At 57.5% G+C, this 13,109-nt stretch overlaps 1 protein-coding gene across 1 annotated transcript; it reads right to left on the bottom strand.

The window, feature by feature from the left end:
* Nucleotides 1–1,576: 1,576 nt before the first annotated feature.
* LOC140002506 (maestro heat-like repeat-containing protein family member 7) lies at nucleotides 1,577–11,589 on the bottom strand. The gene is made up of 19 exons (XM_072037773.1): nucleotides 9,503–11,589; nucleotides 8,825–8,895; nucleotides 8,554–8,682; nucleotides 8,333–8,412; nucleotides 8,050–8,173; nucleotides 7,679–7,768; nucleotides 7,488–7,592; nucleotides 7,089–7,266; nucleotides 6,253–6,359; nucleotides 5,744–5,893; nucleotides 5,368–5,522; nucleotides 4,868–5,006; nucleotides 4,456–4,593; nucleotides 4,101–4,277; nucleotides 3,589–3,744; nucleotides 3,218–3,319; nucleotides 2,906–3,008; nucleotides 2,634–2,693; nucleotides 1,577–1,987 (listed from the first exon to the last, which is right to left on the bottom strand). The coding sequence occupies exons 1-19, from the start codon at nucleotides 9,807–9,809 to the stop codon at nucleotides 1,860–1,862; spliced, it is 2,499 nt and encodes an 832-aa protein (XP_071893874.1). The 5' UTR covers nucleotides 9,810–11,589; the 3' UTR covers nucleotides 1,577–1,859.
* Nucleotides 11,590–13,109: the final 1,520 nt, after the last annotated feature.

Here is a 13,109-nt window from a genome sequence, read left to right as displayed (position 1 = left end):
TAGCTGTACCAAGGAATTGTCATCAAGGTGTGTGAGGAATCTCCTGGACCTGCTTGTAACAGCTGTGTGGTCTTCCCAGTTAATGTCTGGCAAGTTGAAGTCCCCCATCAGGACAAGGGCAGCTGAGCTAAGAGAGCTCTCTCTTAGTTCCTTAGCCAATAATTCATTGGTATCGCAAACACCCACTGCAACAGCCACGTGATTGGTTTCTCCCTTAATCCTTACCCAGAAGCTCTCGGCCACGTCCTTGTGCCAGCCCCTTGCCTCGCCTGCCCTGCCTATCCTTCCTGAAGAGCCCATAACCGTCCATCACAGCACACCAAGTCTCGCTTGTTCTGGGATGGAGCTGAAGCTTCCAGCTCCTCCTGCTTGTCCCTCATGCTGGGTGCATCAGTGCAGAAACATTCCAAATGTGCTCCAGTGTACCCAGCGTGGCATAGAGCAGGCCGAATGATCTTGCTAGCGCACAGTCCCTCCCATTTTGGTGTGCCATCCCCTAGCATATCACCAGTGGGTCTGTTGTTATCCCTTTCCTCTTTCAGATCTTGTTTAACGCTCTGTCGATCAGCCCTGCTAACTAACTGTGCAAAATCTTTCTCCTCCTCTGATAAAGGTGCTTCCAGTCAGGCACTAGCTGGCCTGCAGTTGTATGGGCCATCCCATGATGGAGAAAGCCGTAATTCTGTCCATGACACCACCATGGGAGCCACCTATTTATTACCTGCCTCTGCCTCTTTCTTTCCCTATTATTCCTTGCTACCAAGAGAGGAAAATGCTATGTGTGCCCCTGATCCTTTCACCCATTGCCCCAATGCCCTGAAGTCCCCTATGATTGCCCTTGGACTTCCCTTTGCCACTTTGAAGCTGCTGTCGAGGTAGAACAGCAATGGATGATGCTCAGAGGGCCTTCCAGGGCGAGTGAGCTTTCTAGAAACATCTTTTACCCTGATCTCCTGGGAGGCAGCAGACTTCTCCATGGGTTTGGTCAGGTTGGCGTATGCGGCCCTCTGTTCTGCTCAGAAGGGAGTCGCTTATGACAGTAACCCTTCTCTTTTTCTTGATGGAGGTGGTCGTGATACTGGGGAAGGCTGACTTGCCCTAGAAAACCCCTCCAACCTGGATGGACCTTCATGCACATCATCGTTTGTGTGTCCATTAGTTCCAGAGTCTGTTGGTTCAGGGCACCTGAAAGGAAGGTGAGGTAGGCAAGGAAGGGTTCGCCTGCTGCTCCGAGCAGATCTAAACTTCCATCCCTTCGTCACTGAGATGCACTCCTTCTGCCTGATGGCCAGAGGGTAGGGGATCCTCCATTTCCTCTGCTGTGTCTGCCTGACGCATCTGTCCCAGGGCTGGCAGAGTACAGTTCAACCTTCTCCGACTCCCTGGTGCTCCTCAGCCTGCCCACCTCCTCCCGAAGCTCTGCCAGGAGGCTGAGCAGTTCTTCTACCCGGGCGCACCTACCACAGGTGGACTCACAGGATGGGATGGCAGGAAGAATTTCTTCATGGAAAGGGTGGAACCGGCTGCCCAGGGCACTGCTGGAGTCCCCAGGCCTGGAGCTATTAAAGAAATGCGTGGACTTGGCGCTAAGGGCCGTGGTTTTGTGGTGGGCCTGGTAGTGTTAGCTGACGCTTGGACTTGAGCTGAAGGCACTTTTCCAAGCGCAAGGGTTCTGTGACTCTTTCACTGGTTGAGTAGGCACCATGCAGTCACCGGGCCCAGGGGAAAGACGTCCTTGGTGGCCTCCAAGTTAGCTCAGCGTCATGGCACCGAGTCACTTTGAAGGAGCTGCTGGAATAATGAGACAACAACCTAGTTCTATTAAAATATATATTGCTCTTTTGAGGACTGCTGCGGGGCTAGCAGCACCACGGCAGTGGAAATCTCCGTCTTGGCATTGCGTCATGCCTTGACGTCAGGATCAGGGTGGTTTGAACTGCCAGGGAACGGACCATGGGTTCCGGGTCTTTCTCTGAAGGCTGGAGGACTGCAAAAAAAAGAAGAGCAGAGATGAAAACCCCTCTCCTTCCAGAGATCCCCAGGCATCCCCTGCAGACCATGCCAGCCCCACTCGACTCTTCCCCAGGCCAGGAGGAGCAGGAGGGACAAAGGAATCCGTTGAAAGCTGCTGCTCAGCAATGTCCCAGATGCACCCACCTGCGCACCACAGGTCAAGTGGGGCACCTTCACAAGCTGGTTCCCTCACCACCTGCCTCCATCCCTTGGGAGGATTCACACACTCCAGGAATCTCCTGGACTCTTTCCTCTCGCTATTGTGCTTCCCCATGAGAGCAAGGGCTAGCAATCGTGACCCTGCTCCTAGCTGCTTGTAGGCTGTTTCATCTCCCTCTTCGTCCTGGTTGCGTGCTCTACAACAGGCTCCCACCTTCTGTCAGCCTTACTGCCCTTTCCCCTGACTCTTCCTCAGGGACACTCAACCCTTCCAGCGGCACTGCCCAGCTCCAGGCTGGGAGGCCATTCCCTGACACCACGGGCTACCCCGTCTCCTCTCCCTCGTTCCTATGGCTGCATTGCTCCTCCGCCCCGAAGCATTTCCCTGGAGCAGGGCAAGGCACGGGGGCCTCTGCCGCTGTCCCCCCAGCCCTAGCACACCCCCCACTGCCCTCACTCACCACTGAGGATTTCATTCAGCTTCTCCTCGCTCTGGTCCTTGCAGTAGCGAGCAGCAAGACCTAGACACAGAGATCCCATCAGAGCCCCGCTCCCCAGCACGCTCCCAGCAGCACAGCCCCTGGCCTGGCCAGCCAGGCTGTGCCCCCTCCTGCACCCTGGAGCAAGAGCCCAGTCGGGGGGCTCTGGGGGCAACAGGGCTGTGCCTCACTGCCAGGGCAGTGCCTGGGGCTGCCAAAGGCTGCCCCAAGAGGGACCCAGGGGCTGGGCTCACCAATGAATCTGACGGCCTCAAGTCGCAAAAGGGTCTGAGTGGCCTTCAGGTAGGGCTGGCTCTGCTGCAGGTATTCTTCTACTCTGCCTCTGTCCTGCTGCAGCTGGAGAGAGAGAGAACGCAAGGTCACGGGGCTTGCACACCCTCTCCAGGGTCTCCTCCAGCATCCTGGGGGCAGGGAGGGCAGAGGGGCCTGCAGAAGAGCCCCCTGGGGCTCTGTGCTGGAAGGAAGGGAGCGAGGATGCGGCTGCAGGCAGCGGGCTCTGGCTGGGCACATTTGCCCAGCTGGGGCAAACCAAGTTGGGTCCTTACCAAGCACTCCCCGATCCTCCACATCTGTTCTGTCTGGGCCAAGCGCTTGAGCTCTTTGCATCGCAGAAACTCTGCAGCCACGGCAAGAGCTTCCCCAGAGGCCTGCGGAGCAACAGAGGTTGGGAGGTAGCACCACAGCCTTGGGAAGGAGACCCTCTGTCCCCTCCTCTTGGCAGGGCTGTGAGCCTTTCCCAGCGTGTTATGGGAGGCTGTGGTGGGGGACAGCGTGCACTGGGTTCAGTGGCCAAGGCAAGGCCACGGGACAGCCACCACCGGAGGCAGCTCATGCTGCCGGCCGGAGATCCCCCAGAGCAACCCTGTGGTGTCGGCACAGCCTTGCCCACGTAACTGCTCAGCTCTGAGATCTGTACCTTTGCTACGCTCTCACTCTGGTCTCTCGTGTGAAAGTAGAGTGGGAGAAGGCTCCTGTGCACGGTGCTCTTCATTTTCTTCTTCCTTTGCCGCAGCACAGCCCCCACCACGGCTTGGAAGAGGCAGATGGAGTGCTCCTGCACCTGGCTGGACGCCTGGCAGGGAGGAGGACAGGAGGAATTTCAGCATTAGCATGGCCGATGTGAAGGGAGCTCACAGCACTGTGAGATGCTTCAGCGCTGGATCCTTCCCAGAGGAGCTGCTCAGGGGCAGCTGCAAGGCCTGGTGCCCGTGAAGGGCAATGCAATCGGTTGCCATCGCAGGCTGCCCGCCAGCCACCCCACTTTCGCCACCAGCCGCACCAGCCATGCCCAAGCAGAGCTCCCCAGCGCCTGGGCTGACGAGGAGACTGGGAAGGCCCTGCCTGAGTGCTGCCCACAGGGCCGGGCTGAAGGGCAGCCCTCATTACAGGGGGCCCAGCTGAGGGCTCGGGCTCCCGCAGCACACTTACGTGGTCAAAGAGTGGCAGGAGCTTCTCAGCCAGCTGCAGAGCCGGGCCACTGGCCTTCCTCCTCTCCACATGAGCCATCACGTTTTTCAGCACAAGCAGGGCCTTCATCACCACGTCTGTGTTGGTGTCCTGCAGGGCCTCCAGGATGTCTGGCAGCAGGACCTGAAGTTTTCTTGCCTGTAGGAAAGACACCATTTCCCTTCCGTGAGGCAGTGAGAGACCACCCTGGGCAAAGGGCTCTGGTTCCTGAGCACCAGCCTCCTGCCTTGCTTCCTGGCCGCGGGGAGGGACGGGAGGGCAGAAGAGCAAAGCCCCAGGCTGCCAACATGGCTTTGCTTGATGATGGCCCGCTCACCTTCTCAGGTCTCTCTGACACGGTGCAGAGCCCTTTCAGAACCACCAAGCGCATCTCTGGGCTTGGGTGCTTCAGGTAGCTCTGGAGGTGCACTGGGTTACCAAAGTCCTCCTCAGAAATGTGATTCTGGGCCAGCATCTGCAAGAAAGAGCAGTGAGAGCCTGGCAGGGCCTGCAGGGCTCCCTGCAGCCTCTTCTTCTCCCACCTTTGGGCAGGGATGGGGCAGCGCCAGCTGGCACAAAAGAGGCACCAGGCGCGGGGAGCTACGGGGGCTTGCCGGCCCCAGGGACCATGTGTCCGTACGTCCTGCGGGAGCTGGCAGTTTGGGGGTAGATGGGCACAGGGCTGTGCCTGTGTGCCTGAAGGGGCACACGTAGCCCTGCTGGGAGCAAGGTTTCATCTGGGAACTCACAGCCAAGCGACGGATGCAGGTGTTTTCGCTGACAGCGGTGCACCAGTTGTACAGCGGCAAGTCTTCCATCATGATGTTTAGAACCTTCTCCAAGGTCTGCGGCATGGCCAGGATCACCTCCCACATGCCCAGGTCAGTGCTGCAAGCCCAGAATACTCTGTCAGTGAGGCTGCCTCAGCCGCAGGGCCACAAACTGGGCCAGCCCCAGAGGACCCAGGCTGTCCTGCAGCCCCTGTGACTTGGGGAGCACTGAGGGCCCAGCCTGGGCAAGCAGGAGGGGGCTGAGCTGGTGTTCCCTGGGGGCAGGGGGACTCTGGGCTGCCTTGGACAGCTGGGCTGCTGCAGCCCTGGCTGGCCCAGTAGGGCTGGAACACATTGGTGGGAAGGAGGGCTGTGCTCCTTGGGGATGTCCTGCTCTTTGCCATTGGTGTGGCAAGCAGAGAGTCCCCGGGTGCATCTCCCGACGCGGAACAAGCCCTCAAGGATGTTAAGGCCAGGACCTGTCATGTGGCGGAGAGAACTGCAGCAGGTTCTTGACTTCTTCCCTGGGCATCACGTTGGTCAGCTGGAGAAGCAGGGAGTCCAGGCACTGCCGCGCCGATGCCGTGTGGATGCTGCCCAGGTTTTTCCTGATGCACTCCATGATCGTTGGCACCTTGGGGGACAAAGTGGGAATGGTGTTGCCAGCAGACTGCAACCATTTCCACAGCTGCCACTTAAACTTTGGCCCCTTCCATTGCTCTCTGCTGGCTTCAGGTTGCTTCTGGAGCCCAAGAGACCTCAATGTGCGAGGGAAGCAGGGAGGGAGGCAGGGAAGGAGAGAGGAACACCGCCTGGAAGAGCTCAAGGGCAGGGCCATGGCCACAGGCCACTTACATCTGTCAGCCAGTAGTCAGGGTCCTCCAAGGCTGCGTCCAGCACGCTGCAGGCCCCCTGCTTGTCATGGATGCTGGAGTCTTGTAAAGCTTCAAGGGCTGTGAGGATGATGTCCAGCCTCTCAGCAGGGAAGAGATGTCCTCCAAACCCCTGTGGGAAGAAGGAGGAGCGAAGACATGCCGCACTGAGTGTCCCAAGGGTGCTGCTTAGCTGAGCAGCAAGGGCAGCTCTGGAGAGTGGGCCCTCGGGGGAAGGGGTGAGGATGGGGCATATGGGGCCAGAGTGCTGGCCCTGCAGGTAACCAGGGCTTGCTGGTGGCCAGGAGGGCTGGAGCTGCTGCCAGGACACAGGGGAGCAGCCTTTGCATAGCCCCAGCCTGGGGACAAGAGGAACCCTCTCACCAGGGCGACTGAGGCCGTGCCAGCCCCACCAGTTCTGGACCCCTTTGCTCACACGAGATGCCTGCTGATGCTGCGGACAAGATCCCCAGCAAGGCCAGAGCTCATTACCTTGGCAATTTCACAGGGAGTTGATGTTATAGAAAATGGAAGTGTTGTATGCTCCAAATTCTTGTGTCTCTTTGCATAATTTTCCATGTCCTCTCTCAATCTGCATTCTAAACAGGGGGCAACACCAAAGAGTCAGTAGGGAAGAGCATCTTTGCCAACAAGCTTGCCAAATAATGAAAAGCACTTTCACTAGGAATGGTTGAGGAGGGAGGCTCAGACCCATGGTGAGGAGAGTGATGGGCAGGGATGTAAAGCGCAAGGTGAGGAGTGCTGGGAGCAAGAGGGACCTCAGGGATGATGCAGAAGGAGGAGAAGCAATGGCGTTGGGTGCCGTGGGGGTAGCAGCGTGTCACAGATCCCCTTCTGCTCGGGGTCAGGATGTGCAGGAAGCCTCCTGACACCACCTGCCTTTAAGACGGCAGGGAGCAAACAGTCAGGGAGCATTCTGGAGGGCGTCACCATCCCTGGTGATGCACGGCTGGCTCTGCTGTTCACTCCTCAGGGAAGATGTGGTTTGGGAAGTGCTCATCGATTGATGGCTTAGACTGGGGGAGACCACAAAACAGCGTGGTAGGTGATCTGGGGAGGGTTGGGAAGGACAGCAGCAGAGAACTGCTCCTGGACATCAGGTGTGCGTCTAGCTTCTGCAGAAAACGATAGCCAGAATGCTGCGGGAAGCTGCTGTGAGGAGCAGAGGAGGTCAGGGAACCTGGCAGAATTCCGTGGGCAGCCTCCACCAAGCAAAAGAATAATCCTTCACAATACTTGGGGAAAACAAGTAGACAAATCAGTAGATGTCTGTGTGCAGACGGACGCTGCCCACCACACCTTCTTACCTCTTCCTTCTCTGACGATTTTGTAGAAGTGAAAAAGAGCATCCAAAGCTGCGCGTCCAAAGGAATCATTGCTATTGCTGAAAATGAAGAGGTGGCCCAGCAGCTTGCCCAGGATGGGGATGTAGAGCTCTCTAGAATCATCGTGGCTGTGCTTGTATTTTTCATAGTCATCTGAGTTCTGGGGGAGGAAGGGAGGAGAGACAAAGGGCTTAGTGGAGGCAGAGCCAGCCCCTGAGAGAGCACGGCCTGGGGAGGGAAGAGCAGGGGCAAAGGAGGGACGAAGACCCTCGCTTCACAGTGCTGAGGCACTCACGTGCATCCAGGTTTGCCTCACAGGCACCCCTGAGTGGCAGGATGCTCTGGGATGCAGGAAAGGGTGGAGGGTTCCTTGTGCCTTACCTCAGTCACAAAATACCTGACGATGAAATCACCCAGCCTCTCAATCCTCCTCACAGCTCTCTCACGCACAGCTGGGTTTTTGGAGTGGGCAAAGTCCAGCAGCGCCTGTGAGGAGAGAAGTTGCTGGGTTGACAGTGGTCTGCAAATGTGACCTGAGAGGATTCTTTGGAAATTCTTTGCAAATGCCAAACCTCCAAAATATTCAGCAACTCTGTGCTGGAACTGGTCTTTGGACAGTTGAGTATGAAGGCCACCAGCATGAGGTCCATGGCACTCATAGTCTGCAGGGAGGACAGAAGAGCATCGAATTACTTCTGTGGCCCTCCTCACCCCCAGGAGCTGGCTCTGAGCCCCTCTGGAGTTCAGGAGTGGCTTTGGGGCTAAAAAGCCGCTGCGTGCAGACCTCCTACAGCACAAGATCAGGTCGGGGAAGGGGAAGGGGTGAGGTTGGGAAAGCAAATCTGGACCCCAGCCCATCACTGGTCTTTGGTTGTGTCAGCACGGGGAAGCAAGGCAGCAGCTCAGCAGGACTGGGGGTGCCGGTACCTCACCCAGCACATACCTTGGCGTAGAGCACTCCTTCTGTCTCTGGCATGTCCGACTCCGGAGGCAGAAAGAAGACGCTCTTGCAGCACACATGCAGGAGTCTCTCCTTTTTGCCACGCAGTGCTGTCGGTACGGTGTTGCTGAAGGAGAGAGAGAGAGGAGCCTGTTGGACGCAGTGCCTCGAGGCTTATGAAGGAGGACACGGACCTCCCTTGGCCGGGCATCCCTGGGAGGGACGGGCAGCCTCCCTGCCAGCTTCAGGGCCACCAGGACATTGCCACCAGGGGCTGGGCACGCACCTGAGGACGGTGACAGTCTCCATGGCCTTCTGCCGGAATTCTGTGCGCAAGCTGTCCACGGGCTCCTTTTCCAGTAGCGCCTGCAGAGCACAAGCAGGATGAGACCTTGGAGCTGCCGGCACCCAGCAGCAGCAGAGCCAGCGCTGCCCCAGCCCTCGCCTCCCAGGGGGCTGGTGCCGGGGGGCCTTGCCCCTTCCCCAACCCGCTGCGCATCCTCTCACCATGATGTTCTCCACCAGCTTATGTTTGCTGCAGAAGCCATGCAAGTTCATCGGCACACCCTTCTCTGTGACAGTTCTGCACAGATCGCAGATTTTGCTGAGGAACAGCATCTTCTGCTCCTCGTCGTCCTGGCAGCCACAAAGACACCAAGAGAGCATTAGGGGGACACCCACGGCCAGCAGGACCAAAGCCTTGAGGGGTCTGGGGCTGTGTGGGACTCCTGGAGGGCAGCGCCGGGAGCACAGCTGTGATGCAAGCAGCTGCCATTACCTTTTCTTTGCCTCTGACATACGCCCTGATGAATTCCACGGCCTTGTCTCTGCGCAGTTTCCATGCCTTATCTGGAAAGGAGGAAAGGAAAGAGTGCTGCAGCGAGGGGCTGAATGCAGGGGTGAGAAGAGGAAGGGTCCCAGCCCCAGAAGGACGTGGGGAGGCCGCGGGGATGCCCAGAGGCTGCAGCAGCTCCGCTGGGAAGAGAGGCTGAGGGAGCTGGGCTTGTGGAGCCTGGAGAAGGCTGCGGGGGGACCTCGCTGCGGCCTCCCCGTGCCCAAAGGGGCCTCCAGGAAAGCTGGGGGGGGATCTTCATCATGGACTGCAGCGACAGGACAAGGGGTGACGGCTTTAACCTCAAAGAGGGCAGGTTTCTTTTGGACAGGCAGGGATTTCTATCCTTCACGCCCAGGGCAGTGAGGTCTTGGCGCAGGCTGCGGTGCCCCCTCCCTGGCACTGCCCACAGCCAGGCTGGGTGGGCTTCGGGCAGCCTGGGCTGGGGGGAAGCATCGTGATCGCCGAGGTCCCCCCCAGCTCAAAGCGTCCTGGGATTCTGTGGTGCTGCGGAGGAAGCTCGGCCCCGTCAGCCCAAGCGCCACTTTACCCAGGAAAGGAGTCCCAGAGTCAAGCTGAGGTCTCACTGTCCCCAACCCTCCCCACCCCATCCCTAAGACTCACTGGGATCCAGCAGCTGCGACTCATCGTTGCTGTCCTCTCCCTGGCTGCTGACTGCTGCCTGAGCAGTGGCCTCTGCCGGGCTGCTGTCCTCTGCCGGCAAAATGGCCTCGACTGGGGTTCTGTCCTCTGCCAGCAAGCTGTCCTCTGCTGGCCGGTTGCTGCCCCTAGAAGACCAGGTCTCCTGCCAGGCCAGCCTGGGCTGCCTGGGGGGCATGCCTCCCTCCTCATCCCATTCAGAAAGAGCCTCTGGATTGGGAGAGCTCGCAAGGAGAAACCGGCGGCTCCTCTGGGCGGGCGGTTGCGGCATTGTGGGACGTGGGCTATGCTCGGGGACTCCTCGAAGGCCCTGTGCTCCTGCCCTGTCCGTCACTGCCGTGCACCGACACTGAGGGTCTGAGCCACGGCTGCGCTCTTATAAGGCGGAGCCCTGGGGTGTCACCAAGTGACGTCACAATGGGTGCCACTGTGACACGCGCCTGGGCTGGATGGACCCCACCGGGCGCTGTAAGTTCGTGGGCGACACCAAGCTGGGCAGGAGCATTGACCTTCTTGAGGGCAGGCAGGAAGGCTCTGCAGAGGGATCTGGACAGGCTGGATCAACGGGCCGCATCCAGCTGCGTGGCATTCAAGGCCAAATGCTGGGTTCCACACTTGGAATCATAGAATATCCTGAGTTGGAAGGGGGCAGACCTGAAGGGATGAAAGACACGGTCTCCCGATGCCTCTTGAGCAGAAGGCGTTTATTGCCATTTTTCTCTGCTACATATACTTTCCCCGTAACCACATGTGCTGTCCACGCGCCCGAATCAGTCATACAATTCATTAGAGACCCTCAGCCACGCGCCTCAAGCCAGCCAGCAACTGACCACTGCGCAAAGCTCATCTTTAATGTTGTAGCCAAGTTGATTTATCTCCACCTTGTTCAAGTTTTTGTTACTAACGCTTATTAAAAAAAGGGGGCTTTAGGGCTTTGGGGCGACTACTTGAAGGATCAGGGGCACAGGTTGTGTTTGCCTCTGTCCTTCCGATAGGGAGGATGCACACAGAATTCCAATGCTGACAAGCAGACTCATCACATTAACACGTAGCTTCGGGACTGGTGCAACTGGTAGAACTTTGGGCTTGTTGATCATGGGAGGGTCTATGTGACACTGGCCTGCCACCACCAGATGAGATGCGCCTCCCTGTAGTGGGTTTATGTGGCAAGGTTTTGGTAGCACGGGGCCATAGGAGTGGCTTTTGTGAGAAGGATCTGGAAGCTGCCCCATGTTTGCTAAGGGCCCCTCTGCTGACCAGAGCTGAGCCAATAAGCGATGTTGTTTTGCGCCTCTGTGAGAGCATATTTAAGACAGGGAAAAAAACACTGTGCCACATACAGCAGCTGGGAGAGTGAGAGCAGTGAGGAACAGCCTTGCAGGTGCCAAGGTCAGTGAAGAAGGAGGGGGAGAGGTGCTCCAGGCACTGGACCAGAAGTCCCCTGTGGCCTGTGGTGAAGCAGGATGTCCCCATGCAGCCCATGGAGTACGACGGTGGAGCAGGGTTCCATGCTGCAGCCCGTGGAGGAGACCGCGGTGGAGCAGGTGGCCCTGCACTGACGGAGGCTGCCGCCTGTGGAAGACCCCTGCCGGAGCAGATTCCGGGCCAGACCTGTTGCCTGTGGAGAGGAGCCCATGCAGGAGCAGGTGACCTGGCAGGAGCTGCTGCCTGTGGGGGACCCAGGTTGAAGCAGTTGACCCAGGTTGAAAGCATCCTGAGGGATGGGCCCCATGGTACAGACCCATATCTGGAGCATTTCTGGAAGAGCTGCTGCCTGTGGGAAGCCCATGCCGGATCGGTTCAGCAAGGACTGCATCCCGTGGGAGGGACCCCACAGCACAAGGGACGAGAGTGACCGAGAAGGAGCGGCAGAGAAGAAGCACTGTAGACTGACCATAACCCCCGTTCCTTCGTTCCCCTGTACTGCTCGGGGGGAGGAGGTGGAAGAGGGTAGATGGGGGAGAAGGTGCTTTTGGTTTCTCTCCTTTGTTTCTCACTTCTCTAGCTTGTTACTAATAAGCAATAAATCTTACTATCTCCCTATGCTGAGTTTTGTCCGTCACGATAATTACTGTGCGATCTCCTTGTCCTTATCTCAACCCTTGAGCCCTTTTCATCGTATTTTCTCCCTGTTCCTCTTTGAGGAGGGGGAGTGAGAGAGCGGTCGTGGTGAAGCTCAGCTGCCTACCCAAGTAAAACCACCACACTCTCTCAGAGAGGGGTAAGGATTTTTGCTCAGGAGTTGGCAGGGCTGATGGATAGGGTTTTAAACTAGAGTCGAAGGAGGAAGGGGATAAAACTAGGCACACCGCTGATGAGCTGAGGGATGGTGCGCTAGAATCAGAGGGACGGTGTGCTAGTGAGGTCCTGCGGTCAGCTCCACAAGGCGCTGAGTGTAGGGAGGCGCATTTGAAGTGCTTCTACACAAAAGCATGCAGTATGAGGAATCAAATGGATGAGCTAGAAGTCTTGGCCCTGTCCCACAGCTACGAAATCATCGGCATAAGCGAAACCTGGTGGGATGAGTCCTGTGGCTGGTGTGTGGTGGAATTTTCTCCCAAGAGAGGCAAACAGCACCTCTGTAGCCCTGCCATGTCACACGACCTTGCTTCCAGCGGCCACACACTTTCTTTTTCCACTTTAGCTCTAGAAGAAGATCCCTGCTCAGCCAAGCTGTCCTTCTGCCCCGCCTGCTTGACTTCCAACATTTTGGAATCGCCTGCTCCTATGCTCTTAGGAGGTCGTGCTTAAAAAGATGGACCCCGATACCTTCCAAAACAGCTTCTCAGGGGATCTTCCTAACTAGTTCCCTGAGCAGCCTGAACTCTGCCCTCCCCGTGTCCAAAGTTCACAGAATTGGAGGGGCTGGAAGGGACCTCAAGAGATCATCGGGTCCAACCTCCCTGCCAAAAGCAGGTGTACTGGCAGTCTTCCTCCTATCGCCAAAGATTTTTAAACTCAACTGCTTCATGATTGCTATGGCCAAGATGGCCGCCCATCACCACTTCACCCACCACACCCTCTATGTTCACAAGCAACAGGTCTAGGATGGCACCTTTCCTTGTTGTCTCCCTCAGTAGCTGTACCAAGGAATTGTCATCAAGGTGTGTGAGGAATCTCCTGGACCTGCTTGTAACAGCTGTGTGGTCTTCCCAGTTAATGTCTGGCAAGTTGAAGTCCCCCATCAGGACAAGGGCAGCTGAGCTAAGAGAGCTCTCTCTTAGTTCCTTAGCCAATAATTCATTGGTATCGCAAACACCCACTGCAACAGCCACGTGATTGGTTTCTCCCTTAATCCTTACCCAGAAGCTCTCGGCCACGTCCTTGTGCCAGCCCCTTGCCTCGCCTGCCCTGCCTATCCTTCCTGAAGAGCCCATAACCGTCCATCACAGCACACCAAGTCTCGCTTGTTCTGGGATGGAGCTGAAGCTTCCAGCTCCTCCTGCTTGTCCCTCATGCTGGGTGCATCAGTGCAGAAACATTCCAAATGTGCTCCAGTGTACCCAGCGTGGCATAGAGCAGGCCGAATGATCTTGCTAGCGCACAGTCCCTCCCATTTTGGTGTGCCATC

The sequence above is a fragment of the Anas platyrhynchos genome, chromosome 4, assembly GCF_047663525.1.
Source record: "Anas platyrhynchos isolate ZD024472 breed Pekin duck chromosome 4, IASCAAS_PekinDuck_T2T, whole genome shotgun sequence".
NCBI lineage: Eukaryota > Metazoa > Chordata > Aves > Anseriformes > Anatidae > Anas > Anas platyrhynchos.
The sequence above is the reverse complement of the archived record's forward strand: the minus strand, read 5'-3'. Positions and strand labels throughout refer to the sequence as shown.

Excerpts from the sequence above, each read along its gene's own strand:
- LOC140002506 (XM_072037773.1), bottom strand. The coding sequence starts at position 9,809 with ATGCCGCAACCGCCCGCCCAGAGGAGCCGCCGGTTTCTCCTTGCGAGC. Across the intron at positions 8,896-9,502 it reads GTCGCAGCTGCTGGATCCCA|ATAAGGCATGGAAACTGCGC; the intron begins GTGAGTCTTAGG and ends CCTCCTTTCCAG. Across the intron at positions 8,174-8,332 it reads GAGACTGTCACCGTCCTCAG|CAACACCGTACCGACAGCAC; the intron begins GTGCGTGCCCAG and ends TCTCTCCTTCAG.